The sequence below is a fragment of the Spodoptera frugiperda genome, chromosome 13 (genome assembly GCF_023101765.2).
Source record: "Spodoptera frugiperda isolate SF20-4 chromosome 13, AGI-APGP_CSIRO_Sfru_2.0, whole genome shotgun sequence".
NCBI lineage: Eukaryota > Metazoa > Arthropoda > Insecta > Lepidoptera > Noctuidae > Spodoptera > Spodoptera frugiperda.
The window spans coordinates 1,686,765-1,706,136 of NC_064224.1; the positions used below are offsets into that span (position 1 = coordinate 1,686,765).

The 19,372-nt window shown below is 35.5% G+C and overlaps 1 protein-coding gene across 1 annotated transcript; it reads left to right on the forward strand.

Moving 5' to 3' along the window:
• Positions 1 to 533: 533 nt before the first annotated feature.
• Positions 534 to 19,093, forward strand: LOC118270331 (protein TRC8 homolog). Its single transcript, XM_035585881.2, has 2 exons — positions 534 to 1,012; positions 16,849 to 19,093. The coding sequence occupies exons 1-2, from the start codon at positions 760 to 762 to the stop codon at positions 18,606 to 18,608; spliced, it is 2,013 nt and encodes a 670-aa protein (XP_035441774.1). The 5' UTR covers positions 534 to 759; the 3' UTR covers positions 18,609 to 19,093.
• Positions 19,094 to 19,372: the final 279 nt, after the last annotated feature.

Sequence of the window (19,372 nt, forward strand, 5' to 3'; positions counted from 1 at the left end):
TATTTTTTGATCACTCGATTAATAAAATAGAATACCTAGTCAGAGGCAGATAATTTAATATTGGCCAAACAAAATAATAAAAATAAGTGATAGTTTTTAAAACTAAAATAAGCTATTATTTCTCGGACAGACTTTTATGTTATTTTGCAACTTTGAACAGTTTAATACACCCTTTCATTTCTATTTTAGTATTTGCGCATTATCATTAACCAATGTCTATGGCAAGTAAATACCCCGTTATTTATTGTTTATAGCTACAAAACTACCTAAAACATAAGACAAAGAAAAGTTTAATTAAATTTACCAAAACCCATCAAATAAAGAGAAAAAGATCGTAAAAAAGTAAATGAATTTAGTTTTTAATGCTAATCTAATGTGTTAAAATGTAAACAAGATTATTAATTTCATAGTAAAATTACACCGGAAGGCATAACCATACCGATTAATAAAAGAAAATATTCTGAGTTCGAGAAGTTTTTTTTTATTGAGGTTTGTATTAATGGTAGAAACCGAGTGCTACACATGCTGGCAATTGTATTAGTCTGGCAACATCCAGATTTGTAATGTCAAATTTTTATTGTCGCAAAAATTTCAGTCATTATTTTCGCATTATTATTGGTGACATCAATTAAGTTTATAAAGATACAAAATAAATCAATCAAAACTATCCCGTGAAAGTTTACAGTGTAAGCCCGTTGTTTCGGCTATACGTGCTAAATTATCAGTGTTAACGTGTGCAAAGGTCTGCATAAATGAATAATGTCGTTGAGGTCGAAGGCACTGGCACTAGTGGAGGTGCTGCTGAGGGTGCCGCCTCTGTTTGTGGTGGATGAGTTCCTGAAGATCAGCCTGGGGCTGCCGGTGTCGTCCGGCGAGGAGGGCTCGGTGCTGGCCAACATCACAGTCGACGGCGTCGCCGTGGATATGATGGACTCAGACGTGAATTATTACGACGCTAATTTCTACAATGCGTTATTCTTCACAATTGTAAAATTCCTCGTGTGCTGTTTAGGTGAGTGTGGTTTTAGTTGGCATCAGCGTTACAACATTCAGCCTTTGGAAATAGTTTCGAAACATGAAGTTTCCTTTCGAAAGTATTGTTTATTCTGTCGTGACATATGTGCAGAAGGTGGATAGTAGATCCTTATGTTCAAATATGTTGTTAGTTTTGCTTGGTGTAGCCCAACTTATACTTCTGAAGTAAATATTACCACTATTGAAACAATTCAGCACAGTTCCCAGCCTTGGTTTGTTGCAAAATCATTAGTTGAAGCTAACACTGTTTTTGTTAGCTCTAGATATTGTGTTTGGTGTTATTTAGATCAATGCACTTTGATTTCCAATTACTAGGTATACTAAGATAGTTGCATATCATAGAAACTACAAAATATTAGTGTCATCATGAAACTTTATCTTTTAAATAGGCACTCATTATGTAAATACAACTTCCATGGCATTTAAAACCACTTACAATGTAAATAATAAATAGTTCTTGACCTAAAGCAACAAAGTAACTATTTATTAACTCTTCAATACCCAAACTAAAAATACTGGTAAATGTTATGCTTTCACCAATAAATGTTAAATGAAGATACTACTACATAGCTAATGTAAAAACTGGGAAACACTATTTCAAAACTAGAGTGTGGCTATTCAAATATTTATTTTTCTACAGCACATAGAAAAATATCAGGTTGTATCTAACTTTCTTAATTTTTACAAATAACACTAACAACCAAAGGTTATAATTAAAACCAAAACATATTATACAGTCTTACTTAGAAAATTAATCCAGAGCTGCAGACTACCTAGTTGGTTTACCGGGGCTCCGGCTCAAAAAGCAGAAGGAACGGGGTTATTTTTTAGTCAGTAAGAGTCTGGCATTCTCTGTAGCCTGGCCCAAGGCGAGAGAAGACATTGCAAGGCTTTCCCCCTTAACAAAAAAAGTCTTAGAAAATATAAGTCAATTTTGGATCTCATCCTACAATATACCAACCAATTTCAGTAAGTACTGAATCTGATCTAGATTTGAATGCCAATTCATCATTTACACTACCCATATTTGTACTTACTGTTTTCAAATGGGACTCATAACATAAGTGGTAAAATATGAGTGTTACATTTAATATCTGCACCTCAATCTTTGGGGAACAAATGACATGTTGTTTTCTTTTAAATGATTTAGGGCAGTATCCACATCCACAGCAACATAGCATAGCATACTTCCATAGGAAAAGCACCCTTATGCTGCCATCTTTACGCATTAAATGGCATGTGGTTCACCTGTGACCACAGTTAATGGAGGATTTGTCTTCAACAGTTTTCTTATGACAGTCAAAGGCTTCATATAAACTCAAAAACTATTAATATCCAATACATTGAAATTCATTTTGAATCTGTTCACCTTGATTAGCATACAATGTGGAGTGAACATTGAAGTGAAGTGTAGCACGGAAAATATATGTAAAATCATTGTTTCGTTAAATTATGTGCAAATTATTTCTGTGTTCGCTGTCATAGCCTTGATGGTTTGGTGGTTTCCGATGTGACTGCTTAGCGTGAAGACTGAAGGTTTTTTAAATTTTCATACTGTCTGTCCTAGACCATTTATGATATAAATCTCATAATTTAATGTGTGATAAGTGGTAACTGTTGAAAAGTGAATTTTACATTGTGTACATGCACTTACAGCTACAGTTTTGCTGATTAATCCGTGGTTTGCCAGGTTGTAAGTTTTAGCGAGATAGTGTATTTTCTATTGTGCTTCATTATGGTGTTACTCAAGTAGGTAAAATGTTTGATATTTTTGTTCTTGTATGGTCCGTCTAAGCCATGTGTGTTGTTCTGCATTTTGGAGAAAATCTTTAGTTTTATTTTCTATTAGCATCAGTCTTGACAAAAGTGAATGACTCTACACTTTAAGAAGCCTTCTATCTGTTGAAGTTGTAAAATATGATGACAATGTAGTTACTTCATGGAAAATATTAAGGGGAATTTAAATTTTAAATATTAAATACATACACAATATTACTAATTTACTTGTATTTAAATTAAAATATTTGATAAATCCCTTTATAATTCTAGGTACTTACAAACCAGTAAAATAGCAATAATAAAAGATGTTATAGTAATATGCAGTTAGCATAAGTAAGTTGCTTTGTTGCTTCTCAACTCTTTATAAACTACCTAATGAAACTTTTTAAATTATCAAAAATATATGGTTGAGAGTATAAAAAGAATTCCCTGGCTTAATAACATGGGCAAATCCATGAATAAAACCTAGTTTATTATAATCATTATTTGTTTTTCTGCCAATCAGTTCAATGTATGTCACTTCCTAATACCAAAACTGATGATAAGTCAATGTTTATCTTCATAAACAGTTGATTACAATAAATTTTATCTTAAGACCATTTAATGGATAAACAGTATTTGGTAACACATAGCATTCCTTTACAGAAATTAGTAAATAACAGTAATGTCTGAAATATTGTCTAATCAAAGGTACACACACTAGGTATCACACTAATATTACAAATGTGAAGGTCTGTTTGTTTTGATATTTGGGTGTTTATCCGTCAGTCATGTTGAAACTACTGAATGGATTTTGATGAAATTTGGTATACAGACAGTGTATGAACTGACTTGGGTGATAGAATACTTTTTATCCCATGAGAACGCGGATGAAGCCGCTGGCAGAAGCTAGTAGATGCATCACTTACTCATTTCCATTTAACATGGATCACCGATTTTTCACTATCTAGCATGTCATTAGTCCCATGCTACCTACATTGGGATGAACCTGTTTGTATAAACTGAACACAATTTCAATTGTGCCATTGCTGAGAATCATATAATAAGATAATCAGACCCAGTCTGTAATCTTAAAACTGTAATCTGTCTAATGATTGCACTACAGAAAAGCGCATAGTACTGTAATTATAACCTCGGTATTTGATATGACGCAAAAAATACGATTAGGTAGAGTAGAGCCATTGTCTAACTTTGAATGCACAAAAAAAGTCCATTTGCAAATACCTATCTATCTAGGTTATTGATTTCTATTTTATCTGTAGTAAGGTCATTGAACTTGTTTGCTTTGTCCACAGTATGATTACACCATGTCTAATTCTAATTTTTTTACCCGAAAGGTCAGGTGTCTATGGCTAGGTCATCCTTTTTTTGTTAGCTTTTTCCCGTGACTTTGCCCGTGTTAGTTAAATTAGGTAACTATGTCCTTCTTCGTATACCGTACCGTACAAATAAACAAACTTATCCATAGTAAAACAAAGGCCATTTTCTTATTAGGGGGTTTACCGTGATCGCACAGACAGTGACTTAGCAGACAGCTAGGGGATTGCAGTAAAATTATGTCACCAATATTTTAGTTAGAGGCCTTTGTTAATTACGTGGGAAAACCTCAAAAGGTACCTAGCTTTCTGGGGATAAAAGTTTAGGAAGTGCGGGATTTTTACCTCACTAAAACCACCCTGGTGACATCCCTCTGCATCTGTAAGGGGCACCGGGTCCTCTAATAGACCTGCCGTTGGCTGACCATTACAGATTTAGGGACATACCCCAATCCTTCAGATCCTGTTCCATTTGTCATTCGTAATAATAGTCTAATCTGTACTTACCAAAATTCTCTTCATCATGCTTCTAAGAATTCCGTAAGCCAAATAAAACAGTAAAAGGTACTTTGACCGCCTATAATGTGGTCGACTTTGCCCGAGCTAGGTCAATAAAATGGCAATGAAAACACCAACGAATCAATCATAGTTGATTAGCTTTCGCACTCGCTTCATAAAAAATACGTACGTTTTTTATTTCTTGCAAAATGATGGTCTGTATATAATGTCTCTGTGTGAATCAATGTCAGTTGTTCATGTGATTATCGATTAAAGTAACTATAATACCATGAGCCTTTTTTTAAGGAAGGAAATCATCCAATGACTTCTCCCGCCTTGGGCGAAATGAGGGAGTGTTAAACTCTTACTGACTAAAAACCACCCTGTTCCTACTCCTGCCCTTCGAGTCGGAGCCCCGGTAAACCCGCTAGGTAGTCCACAGCTCCAGAAATACCATACGCCTTGCAGTGGTGGGAAGGTAGAACACATTTGCCACTAACGTCATTTGACAGAGACCGGGCAGCAAAGTATAAAAAATAAGGCTAACCATGAAGAAGGGGGACATAGTCTAGCAAACTGTCTCAGACTGTACCTTTAGTATGACTTTGATTTACGTTTAAAGTAACGGTAAAACGGGATGAATAGGGATCGAGAGGTGTATAGGGACAGAAAAGAGGTGAATAGGTACAGGGAAATTCTTCATAGTATCTATTCACCCTTCTTCTGTCCCTATTCACCTCTCGATCCCTATTCACCCCATTTTTCCGTAATCGAAACGATAGCGCGTTCGGCACTCTTTAATTAGCCAGCTCGAATAAACTAACCAATCAGAGCGCCAAACGCGCTCTCTTTTCTATTACTTTGTTGATAATGATAATGTTGAAACATACATTGATCAAATCAACAGGAATTGACTGCCTACCTAGTTATATTTAGTAAATTCAAAGAAAACGACTGCCGGTTACTACTCGTATCCTGAAACTTCAAGTACTCGTTTGGCCGACGACTAGATAATTCGCGCTTCCTCGCCATGTTCCGGTCGACAGCGGTTTGTTTGTTGGCCGTATTAAATAATAGGTTTATGAACACGTAATCCGTATTATTCGAGTGAATATTTTTGTGTGTATGCCAAAAAGGCCATTGTATTAAAGGTGTTATTATGCAAATGTTTATACTGGAGACCTTTTTTATGATCATTTTCAATTTAGTAGACTTGTCTACTTACTTGAGAAGTTGACATAATTATTTTGTAGAGGAACTATAACATCTAACTAACGTCGATACAATCGCAACTTTTAAGTTAAAATATCCTTATTTCGAACTAGCTTCTGCCAGTGGCTCCACCCTTATTACTACACCCGTATCTTATTACCCAAGTAACGAAATAAAAGCCAGACCACCAGCGGCAATCAATTACAATTTAGTATGTCTCACGAAAGTTACAATAAAATCAATTACAATTATGTTAATGGTGCTCTCACGTGTCCACTCTGCGGAAGAACATTTGTAAACAAAGGTGGATTTGCCAGCCACATGAGAGCCCATGATAGACGCCAGTAGTCCAGAAACGGTCGCCGTAGCCGAAACCGGCATGGAAGGATTATTTATTATTATTATTATCTTATTACCCAAGTCATACCCTGCCTGTATACCAAATTTCATTAAGATCCGTTTTATAGTATCAGTGTAATTGGCGGGCAAACATCCAAACAAACATTTATAATATTAGTGTGATTACAAGATGAAGAAAATAAATTAACCAAATTTAGAAAACCTATAACCAAAAGGCACACTTGTCTCTGTCATATAAAAGTCTGAATAGTTAGTTAAAGTTACAAAAGAATTATGGATATATGGACCATCCGGACTCACTTTTATGTTTGAAATAGAATTAAATATCGTGTCAGCGTAAGTAAATACAGGACGAACGTACAGCAAACATTTACAAAAGTTTAAAGCCAAACTTGATTCTTGTTCCTTAGGCATAGTTGCCTAAATAATATATTATTAATACCTCTTCAGATTCACAAGTATTTCATTGGTATGTTAGTTATAGTTTCAAACTAGGTACTTATGTTAAAGCCTACCAAAATAGAAGTTACTTTTGTGCTACCTTGCTGCCTTGTCATCGTATGATGAGGAGTATTCGTATAGTTAGAAACTGTGCAAAATTGGTCCTCCTGGACGCTTACTCTTGAAACCAATCTCAATATCAATGCGATACAACCCCAATCTTAGCTGTTAAAATAAGCATTCGGAGTACGAAATATAAAGCCAAACTTGAATACCATTTAGTTCATAGACAATATCCACGCAATATAGATGCAATGAGCGTGCTAGTGTTGCAGCTTAAGAGTACGACATTTCATAATATCTATGTCAATTCAAGAGTAAGATCCAGACTATAACAAAAAAAAACATTTACTTCTGTTAGTTTCAGATTTAATACAGTTTTGAAGTTACAACCCGTAGATACCAAATTTTTTTCCTAAGTCACTTAATTTCTTAGTTAATATGAAGTAACTAGTTACCTAGTTATTATGAACTCAGTCTGGTGTTACTCAGTACCTACTGTATTGTCCGGTTATGCATTTCTTTCGCACTAGGCAAAAACAAGTGCATTGACTATACCTATTCTTAGTTAGCCAGAACAGGCCTAAACTATATTTTAAATTAACTAGATACCTAGATCAAAGCTAATGTAATCACAACACAAAGTTCCACCTTCATCTGTTTGTCTAGACAATTCTTTGAACTCTACAATCTTTAGGAACATCTCGCTGACTCGATTTTAATTAACTTGTTAAACTGACTCATAAGTTTTATATTCTACTTCGAATTTCATTTAACATACAGGGAAATATTTTTATAGTAACTATCATCATTATTTGAAAGATCGAAGTGATCGCGGTCCGCCATGTCTTTGGTTGTCTTCTGACGATTATTCTCAAACAATGACGGGCCAGAATGCCATCAAGCATTAGTATATTAAACGGTGAGTAACTGCCGCAACTTTCAGACATTTAATGATTTTTAGCCATTCCGTAGTAACAATTTTGTATCAAAAATAATAGCTAAGGACTAGGTTAAGTAATCATTAAATTAATCTGAGTACCGCAGTAAGCCGTTACTTTTTATTAATATAGGGAAATCATGCATTTAACGTACGAGGGTAGAATGTACTTATCACAACTTGCTCTTTGATTTAGGCAATCTAATAATATATCTGTAGCCAAATTGCACCACCAGATTCGGTTATCGCGTACTTAAGTAACAAACACCAATCCAAGTAAACATCGAACTACCAATTCCTGAGCTAAAAAGACCTGACAAAGTAAGTTTGACTGTCATACAAGCCGAGACACAATCAATTTTTGCCTAAATTGCATGTACATTTAGTGCACACATTAGTATGTTAATATTGTTAATGCTAATTCACAAAATCTTGTTCTGAATGGTGGCCAACACGAGGTTTTGCAAAACGACGGTTTTTAATGCACACTGTACAGGTATAACTGTTTAAAAGTACTGACAGCTTACAGTTTTACAACTGGGGTTTGCATGCACAGTTTTGCATATAAGGGCCAACCCGTCATGTAAAACCTAACGTGTATGGCCACCATAAGAAGTGATATCAGTTAATGAAATATACAAATAACAAATGATTGTAAAAATAATAATTGAAGGCAGAAGTAATAGTGTACTTTTGAGTTCAACCCGTTAGCTATAAGGAATGGTTATAAATAAATAATAATAAATAACCTTTATTGTACACCTTTAAATAAATTAACCATAGGTTAACATCTTATAGGATGAAAGTGCACAAAGGCGGCCTTATCGTTAAGTTTGAATGCGGAACTTAGGATCAAAGTCAAAATTATCATTTACCAGCTTATGCCAGCGGCTTCCCTCGCGTTCCCTTGGGATAAAAACCTATCCTATCACCCAAGTCAGCTCATACCCTGTTTGTATACCAAATTTCATCAAAATCCGTTCAGTAGTTTCAGCTTGATTGACGGACAAAACGTCTAAAGAAATAAACTTTCACATTTATAATAGTTATTTTAACTAGTGTGATTTGCAATCGGACCACAAGCCTTATATGACTATAAAATAATTCTATACTCCCCCAAATAACAATGAATTTGGCAATTACAAACCCTAACAGTACATTGTTCGACACGTGATCCACCTGAGACATTACCAACACCTATTTCTTTATATATTCGATCTTAAATCTATTGACTAACGGAGCAATCTTTAAGATCACCTTTGATGTTTTTATAACGTATGCAATTATGCGCCAAGTTACTAGGTAAAGACGCGAGAACATGTACCTACTGCGAAAATAAAATAGATAATGGACTTTAACACAATACTTTAAAGTTTAAATAGCAATACATGCATGAAGTACATACATACATACAACGATTTGATATTATCATGTATCTTATGATGACTTAGCAACCCCGATAGCACCACAACACATTAGATTACGTGTAATAATATAAAAAAATCAAAGTCATCCTTAATATTTATTTTAGTAGAGGCCAATGTACATTGCAGATTATACCTAAGGTTTTAATCATTAGCGTAGCATTTTGCGTGAAGATAAACGTTTAGGTATAAGTGATGTAATATCAGAAAATCTACAGAAAAATGATCTAGCGGTTTACCTTGAATATTCTAACAGAAGTTATATAAAAACAGCCCTTTTTAATGACACAGTAAAAACTTGAAAAGACGTCTAGCTTATAGGGAGAAAGACTAAAGAGTAAGAAATTTTAACCTCACTTTTTTTGAGGGGGCGAAATCATCCAATGGCTTCTCCCACCTTGGGTGAGGCGAGAGGGAGTGTCAGACTCTTATTGACTAAAAACCACCCTGTTCCTACTCCTATTTTTGAGCCGGAGCCCGGTAACCTGCTATAGGTAGTCCGCAGCTAGGTTTTAACCTCACAAAACCACCTCGAAAACCCCATCACTACCTAATCTATAAAGGGATGCTATAATTTTATATTTATTTATTATACGATAGATTTTCATCCAACTACACCATAGCAGAATCCCACTTACCAGCAAAGACTTCTACGGACTTGTACTAGACCTGAAAAGAAGCACGTCTCTTCCGGATAATAGCACCAAATGGGCTGACATTTGTACAATCTCAGCTGCTAAATCTTGACTGCGTGTTAAACCATAGTTAAATTTATAACCTTGAATATAAAAAAAAACCCGTTAACACCACATAAATGATACAATTTCTTTACTTTACCGCATTTTTTTCACAATCTTCGCTAGGAATGTACCGATTCACATTTAAATTATGTTTATTTATTACTTTGAACTGTGCAGTGTGTACATAATGTAAATATTTACATATATTAACGTTAATATCGATCGAGGTTATCTTTATACTTGTAGTGTTTTAACCATGGTAGACTAAACTCAAGCTTAAGGTCATTGTAGTATGAGTGGTTTGTAGAAAAATACGTAGTCTTGTTACTGGTGCTCAAAAGTTAAATGATCTTTAAAGGTCATCAGCAACATACTTGTAACTAACTACTCGGGGGATCCGTCTACTCATTTGCTTCCTTTCCAATATTTTATCTAAAACAAGGGAGAGAGTGTTGTCGTTATTTCATGATGCTGCATGTCATAACTTCATCCCCATTAGTTCGCAAACAACACATTTAGATTTTATTTTATACGGGTCTGCGGACGGCGAGCAAGGATAGCTCGCCGCCCGACCAGAACCAGACCCGTGCCTACGATGCGTCGCTTATATGTTCCACGGCAGACTACCTAGCGGGTTTACCGGGACTCCGGTTCGAAAAGCAGGAGTAGGAACGGGGTGGTTTTTAGTCAGTAAAAGTCTGACTCTTCAGGCGGGAGAAGTCTTGAATAATTATTCCCCTTAAAAAAAGACCTTATTTTAATCCGTTAACTATTAGACAGATTTGAATATTTGACACAGAATTAAATTAAAGTCTTAAATAAGACATAGATTACTTGATATCTCAGGAACGTTTGCGAACTCTGTTAAAAACTAATTAATAACTACATATCCCTCTTGGGAACGTCTTCACCCCTCTAATTCTTGGCATGACGTGTCTTCATTATAGTATTTACGATATGAAAGTGTAGGTAATTCTAATAGATTACCGATTGCGTTCACAATCGATCGATATCGCTCCGATGCTAGACAAGAGTGTGACGTCATCTAATTACTACCCTCGTAATCGATTGCGCTCCAACTATTCATCTATTATATTATTATCGTAGTTTTATACATATCTGAAGTATGATTTTAATTAAAAAATGTCGACTTGACCAATTCTGGTCTCGGAGTGACATGCCTATGCCATAAAAAATAATGTATGCTTTTGCTAATTTGCGCCCATACTAACAGGGGTTACGGATCTCTTACCTTTGCTGGTTGTCCTCACGAGTCAATTCCCATATTCACATTCACCATTATTAATTAAACAACGTAGTAAGTACAATATTAATACTGCCGTCTTTCTAGAATCTACTTATTCATCCCGAAGGATTTTGTGCAAATTGACAAGCAGTTCCTGTGATTTACACGGCTAGACAAATATCGAAATTCCTAAAGGTTTAATAAATTAGTATCTATTCATCTATTGTATTAGTTCTTAACTATGTGTTTTAACGGATATAGGTGCTAATTAATACTGTAGTTTACCTATTTTGTTTGTCCTTTATTTACAGATATTCTATTTATAAACGAATCTCGTCAAGATCTGCAACATCAGGAAACCTTCAATTATCATATCTATATTTAGTATCAATAAATACAAAAAATTTCGAGTCACGTGTTATGTTAATCTTCTAATTAAAATTTCAATTTTTAAATCGGTACCTATACGTTCGACGGCGCTTCGTCAGAAATCCGTCTAAAATATAAATGCACCTATTATATCTAAAATTATATTAATAACTGGTCACGTTTTATGCTAATAGCAATGCACTTTTTCCCAAAATAGATTGGTAAATATCAACATCTTTTCCGTACAAGACAAACTTCGTTAGGTACGATAGATTTCCAGTTGTTAAAAGACATAGCTTAAAATTATTACATTCCCAATTCTAAAAACTACACCAACAACCCGTGATGGTTCACTACTGGAGTATTACCCATAATCTCCGGAGAGCTCTCCTGCCCGGCCTCTGTCAAGTAGACCCTAACTCGAATCAGAGGCCCGCAGAAAGAGTACCAGTATGTAATACAACACAAGAAAAATACCATGTAAAGCAAACCTAAGGCTAAAAATCTTACACTCACAAAGAGACAAACCAAGTCAAAAACCATTTTGTGTCACCAAAAAATGTTAAAAAATACAGTAATGACTTAATTTTTTCTAACCATCAAGAATTAGTGTGTCACACTGCTCTTGTTTGAAGAGTTAAAGATCGATGACCGGTGACAAGAGCATCTCTACTGCTCGTCTGAGGACGTTGAGTATCTTTGATATACGTCCTTACCTCACCAAGTTCAAGTTTATTATACTGACACACTGACTCAGGTGTACAGTTATGTACTTATGTGTCATTTGCATATAATATTATTTTTATTAAACGCTGTAATTTCAAGAGTCGTGTGCCTTTTGAAAGGTACTTCAGAAATGTTTTTGGGTTTTTCCTATTTGTGGCTGTTGCAAGTCTTCTTACTTTCGGGAGTTTAGAATTTTACTCGTGGACTCGTGGTAGATAGATTCCTCGATTATATGGGATTGATATCATAACTGCCTAAAAATATACCATTATTTCACTCTTTGCACTTTTTCCTTATAGATTTCTTTGATATTTCCTCAATAACCTTGTTTAAAATTGGGTGGGAGTGAGCAATCGGTAACAGACGAAACCCGCATCCTCCTCATCCCTTGTCACGTAGTGTCTGTGGGTGTATTAAATGCAACATCGTCTTAACTTTGAACAATGCTAATTTTGACTCTATCAAAGACGTTTGCATAACTTTAAATATGATTGACAGTACAAAGACAACAAAAGCGATCAATGTCAATTGTCAAACCAAATTAATGTTTATCAGGTAATAGTGAGTTGCACTTAATGTCTCAGTTGCATCAGAAATTAATTCGGTGCGAAGCATCATGTCGAATAATCTTCCCTATAATAGAAAACTAAGTCGGGTTTTCCTTTCTGTCGCTATAACACCAAAACGCACGAACCGATTTCCACGATTTTGCATTCGTTGAAAAGGTCTCGGGGCTCCGTGAGGTTTATAGCAAAGAAAATTCAGGTGAAACATTTAATCGTAACAGGGAAAAGTCATTAGTGTTCGAAACGAAGTTCGCTGGGTTTGAATAGTTGACTCGTAATATATTTGTAACAGTCATGTTTATTTTGGTTAATATGCTATAATTAATAATGTAATCTGTAATCCGCAATTTATAACTTATGCATTATTAAATCATATGACCTAGAAATATTTTGATAGATAGGTTTGTCCTAGTATTTTCGACTTATAAATCTGACAGATCAATTAATTAAGACCAGCTTGATGGCAACTGACTACCCTTGAAGCGTTTAACCTCCAAAAAACATTAATTGTGCCTAATTCCTTACTACATACATAAGATGGTTCCTTTTATCCCCGAAGGGAGTGACACAGAAGTGGACGCATTAATAACTATCGTGAGACATACTAAATCCGCCCCTAAGGCTACCCACTGACCAATTAACTAAAAATCACTATTTACTAGTAAAGCTTTTCTTTCTCCATTAATTTTTAATTCAGACGCATAAAGTGTGTCATTCATAACCTAAAAAAAACTGTCATCGATCTCCCGCCATCTTGGAAAACTTCCAAATGCGTTCATGGTAGACTATCTTATTGTTACCATGCAGAATGCAGATCGCAGTCTGTAATTACATTTGGTGTTGCTATCATAAGTTGAATCTAACGGTCCCATCTTACAACACACTTACGGTACAAAGTTTTTGTGGTTAACTGTACATTACAATTGTGGAGAGCGTATTTATTTATTGCATTTTAAAACTTACATAATATGGTGCTTTCTGACCTTGAAGGGGTAGACAGTGGTTTGCATTTTTTATCGGTCACTCCAAAAATTTATTTATTTCAACTCTTAAAGCTAACATTACAGGTAAATTAAATTAGCTAATGTGTGTTAGTGAGGCCTTTTATACAATATTTACACACTTACATAAGACCTAACTTAAACACTTTACTAACTTAAAATATCTAAGCTAAAAGTTTTTGGGATTGCGTAAAGTAGTATTTCTTGTAGTTTAATAAGTGTTATTAACCCAAGACCGGAGAAGTAGTCAATTTGTTGCTAAAAATAATACATAAAATAAACTCTATTATTCATTTTGACCATGGTCAAGGTGAGCTGCTGCTATGGCGGCTGATATAGTGTTACCTTTATCACTCATTCCCCATACTCTGGCTATGCTGTAACTATGTTAATCTCAATGTTTACAGTTGAGGTGTGAAAACAATTGTACAGTCAAAATATTCCACTTTCTCACAGTTATTTCGAGTTTTTCTAATCTATAATCCTCTTTCTAGCGTTTTATTCATTTAAGATTGTTTGGTCCTTCTATACGCAAAAATCATGAGACGTTTTTTAACAAACGTTAATGCGTCCGCCTACAAACATGGCTTTGACCTCTACGCATACAATTACTTTACCTCAAAAAAATCTAATTGTAAAAAAAAAACAAAAAACTTAGTTACCTAAAATTAAGCCTAATAAAATTCGCCGTATTAAGATAAAATACGACGATCACAGAAATTAACCTGTTTTGAAAGTTGTAGATTAATTCTGTGGCTAGTCAACAATAATATTCGCAGTCATATCAAAACACTTTCTCTTATATTTTTATATATATTTTGCTGCAAAACTGAGCAAATAAGTTCAAAGAACTCGTTCCAATATTTTAATTTTAAACTAAAAAAATAAGTGATTAAAAAAAGCATGCAACGCCAGGCAATGCGTATCGCTTACCACCAGGTGATTCATCAGCTCGTTTGTCCCTAATTCCATGAAAATTAAAGGCAAAATGTAGATTGATGATTAGATCGGGAATCACCCTAGGAGAACAGTGATGTTAACCTAATATCAACTATGCCGTAAGGTGCTAATAATAAACCAGAAACGAATTTTAAAAATACTAGAACGTAAAAAAATAAAAAATGCCAGAGAACAGTTCTGTATTTAACTACCTTGAGTTTGTGTATTATTTTTATTAATTAAATAAACTATCTAATTTTATATGATTATTAATTCAGTTAGATGTAATGACGACCATGAATCGATGAAGCGAAACATAATTGGTGTAGGTCAGACAAAATCATTAACTGCAAAAATGCAAAGGCGTGGACTTGTTGACGTATAATTACATGCTCTTTTCTATCTTTATTAACTATTAACTAAAAGACACGGTTTACTCACGTAAATTATTGGAGAAAATCTGACTAGTCAGAAAAGCTTCTCCTGCTCCTAAGAATCTTCTTAGGTCCGTTGAAATGGCATTATAACCATAATTGACCATTAATTTTCGTAAAACTAAAAAAACAAATTAAGCCATAACTGTAAAACTTTTTAAAAAACTGTATTTTTCAAATGTATGTTCAAAAAATTGTCTCAGCTTTATTGTTTTGATTGTCTGTGTTTGTGAGACCTTTTTCACTTTTCTCAGGTCTTAAAATTGGGGCCAAAAGACCAAGTGATTATCTGTCTAGACTCTAGACCTAAAAAACTTGGATGACTAAAGCCATATTTGTATTACATGCACTTTAAGTATGATCGTGATCGTGACCAAAGATTTTGGTAGTACTTAGAGCAAAAATAGATATAGAACTTTTTAGAACAAGTTTTAAGTGTTTTTTAATGTTAACGAGGTAAGCAAACGGATCGTTTCCACCTTGACCTCCAAGGTGTAATGCAGTCGTTTTACACTTCTGCTTATGACATACCAAGACCGCATACCTACCATGTCACAGTCAGATGAACATCTTTCCTAAATTAAAATGTTCGATTTGATGTATTATTTTTTATTATTATATAAATGCGGATTGTTTCTTTTTTTGAATAAAAGTAAAAAACGACAGTCCTATCTGAAAATTATTATATTCTGATCTTTAGTAGTTTTTTTGCGTTAGCGCGAAACGCGTGCCTTTTTTACATGTTCATATTTACGTGGGAACCGTTAAAAACCTAAATCCCGGTATACCAGCAGTTTCGGCTTTGTCTTGCAATATTTTTAATCTGATCCAGACAGTCAATGTCAGATTTTTAAAACTTTCAGGGCTCAAGCAATAGTAACGATTGTAATACTTTTTTATGAGAACCGGGACATACGTTGAACCTTCAGTGTGTTTACAAAAATGTCGTAACTACGGCCTTCGCATTGTATCGAAAACTATTTGACACGTATATTTTAACTTCCTCAATTTCAATGAAATCAAAAAACAAATCGACTTACCTGGAATTTAATTTATCTAATCTATCAATGAAAAAAATATTTAATGATTTCAAATGTTCGTTATTAAACAGACTTCGAATATGTCTATCCAAACATTGTCTGTGTTTAATAAAATTCTCACAATCCCATCTTTCTCTTTTAGTCGATGTGTTATTTCTAACCTTGTCCTGATAATAGTTAACAACGAAAGTGCAATCGTTCCAAAGCTATGCGCTGACAAAGACGTCGGCGATTCAGTTTTAGTAATTTTACGTGTAGACGAAAATCCTAGACAGTTAATTCAAGCATTTAGTTTAGTAAGGTCGCGACCTCTACGCTTCGTAGCACAGCGGAACATGCTCAATAAACTTGAATATTTTATCTGATACTGTTTATATTGAGGCCTACTCAATTACAGGTAGCATCGTGACGTAATCATTATTTAATTAAAACTGGCTCTACTGCATAATACCGCGATAAATAATTATAATTGAATTTTATGTTAAGGTGTATAGTTTACTAAACAATATTCCCAATAACAAATATAACAAAACAAAAATACATTTAAAAAATCAAAGAAACCGACCGGATTGAGAGCCTCCTCTTTTTTTGGATTTTTTGTTAAAAATCATATTTCTGTCTCGATTCCGTAAATTAAGTAATTAATGCGTTATTACAAAAAAATATTAATATTCTGTGTGAAGTTTTCCAACTTGTAACATTAGTCTTCTGTTCTGTTTCAGGATGCATGTCAGCACTGTGCATATTCGTTCTGTACACGAAACACCTAATCATCGTGTACCTCTACCTGACGTCTGTCGGCCTAGTCTTCGTGTCCTATTGGACCAACGTGTCCGCCATCAAACAGGTGCAGGCCTTAACACTAGTCGAAAATTCACCTCACCATTCCACCAGCATATTAGAAGACGTATTAAATTTAAACATCAAAAATCTCATCGATGTAGATGGGCCAGGTATACTGGTCATACAAAATTATGCCATACAGTTCCTGTTGGCTATCATATTCAAGTATGTCCATCTCGGACCTCGCCATCCGACGATACAGAAGCTCCTACCCATCAGCTTCATGGCACCCTCCTTCCTAGCGATGTTGCCAGTTCCTCCGAATCTGCTGCATCATTCACCAGTGTTCTCGGCGCTGTTGCCACTCTTGCTGGTCAAGTACGTGCTGTGGTCGTCGGCGTACAACGTGGTACAGGTGGTGTACGCTGGCTACCAACATGGCCGCCTGTTCGTCAGCAACTATGGACTGTCGGCACTCGTCGAGACTGAGTGGATGCGGTTGAATGTACCGTGCGTGTTGCGGGTGTTCTGGGTACTACGAGTAGCGGAACACGCTCTCATGCTCCTCGTCGATAATTATGATGAAGAAGCCGAAGAAGGCTTGAAAGTTTCCACGTTACTAGCGGTTCAATCACTCGCTGCAATGACCAAGTCTCTGCTAGTAACTGGATGTGAAACGATAACTGCTGTGCTCGGCATGACTTCTGTGATCTCATTCTTTTGCCATTATATTGGCAACTTCTTCCAATGGATTCTACTAACTGATGAAGAGGAAGACAAAAGTATAGGAACAGTGTCGGCAATCCTGTTCTACATACTCGCGCTACAGACAGGCTTAACATCACTGAACCCTGAGAAGAGGTTTATACGACTTTGTAGGAACTTTTGTTTATTGTTTACTGCTCTCTTACACTTTTTGCACAACATTGTTAATCCTATGCTGATGTCTCTGAGTGCGTCGCATAATCCAAGTACACACAGACACATTAGAGCTCTGGGAGTGTGTGCCTTCTTGATAATGTTTCCTATCTCTCTGTTAGTGTACTTGTGGTCTCAGCACACTATCTCCACATGGCTGCTAGCTGTGAGCGCGTTCAGCATAGAAGTGATAGTGAAAGTCATCGTCAGTCTAATGATATACTCATTGTTCTTAATAGACGCGTATCGAAGTACATTCTGGGAGCAACTCGACGACTATGTGTACTACATAAGAGCGTTCGGGAACACTATAGAATTCTGTTTTGGAATATTTTTGTTCTTTAATGGTGCGTGGATATTATTGTTCGAGTCCGGAGGTGCTATAAGGGCGGTGATGATGTGCATACATGCCTACTTTAACATTTGGTGTGAGGCGAGAGCCGGCTGGTCCGTGTTCATGAAGCGCCGCACTGCCGTCAATAAGATAAATTCTCTGAGAGAAGCATCACCGGACCAGTTAAACAGATTAGACGATGTATGTGCAATATGCTATCAGGAGATGCACTCGGCGAAGATCACTCGCTGCAACCACTACTTCCACGGAGTGTGCCTGCGGAAGTGGTTGTACGTACAGGACCGGTGTCCCCTGTGCCACGACATACTGTACAAGATAGAGACAGACGGCAACAAGGACAACGAGGGCAACGAGAACAACACCAACAACCAGAACCTGCTGCTCGAGGAGGACCCCGAGCTGCTACTGGGGGACCCAGTTAGATGACTCGCGCGAGACTGAGAGTTGAGGACGCGTACCACTTAGATTAAACTCGTATCAGTTTGGAAACCGAATAATTTGAGTGGTATTTTTTCGATTTGTATAGTAAGTTATTGTTTTTTTTTTTTATTATATTAAATCAGATCGATATACCTGTGATTTAAGGTTTAAATTTTGTCTTGTGATGCATGGTTTTTCTCAATATGCTGTGTGAGGTTATTTAGTATAAGCTTAGTGGTAACTCGATGCTTACTTTTGTCGATGTCTCCTATAATGTACACGTTCCAGACTTTCAAATTGCAAGTACTCGATAAAATTCTAATATTGGAAATGTGTTTGAAGATATTAGAGGAAAAACATGAAGCTATTTGTAAATAGTTAAGGTATTTAGAAATAGCTTATAATATTTGGAGGTTAACTTAAATGAAAAAATATAAAAATAGTAATTTTTCCCATAATAAAATGTAAATAAACTATTATTTTAGTAGTAAGCGTGTTTTTCTATTTGTACGGCGTACATAATAATGTTATGACAGTAGATATGAACAAGGGTTCCTGTAAATTATGAAGTTGACTCGAATGCTACAGTAAATGTCGAAAGATTTTGACATCTATTTTGTTAATGACCTTATTTGGTCCTTCTACCAGTGACGTACCACAAGTCTGCTTCCATGTCACCATAATACTATCAGCCACAAGATACCCATTGTTGAATATAGGTCTACTCCAATAACTTCAGGATCAGCCAGTTAAACGTTAAATCGTTGCAG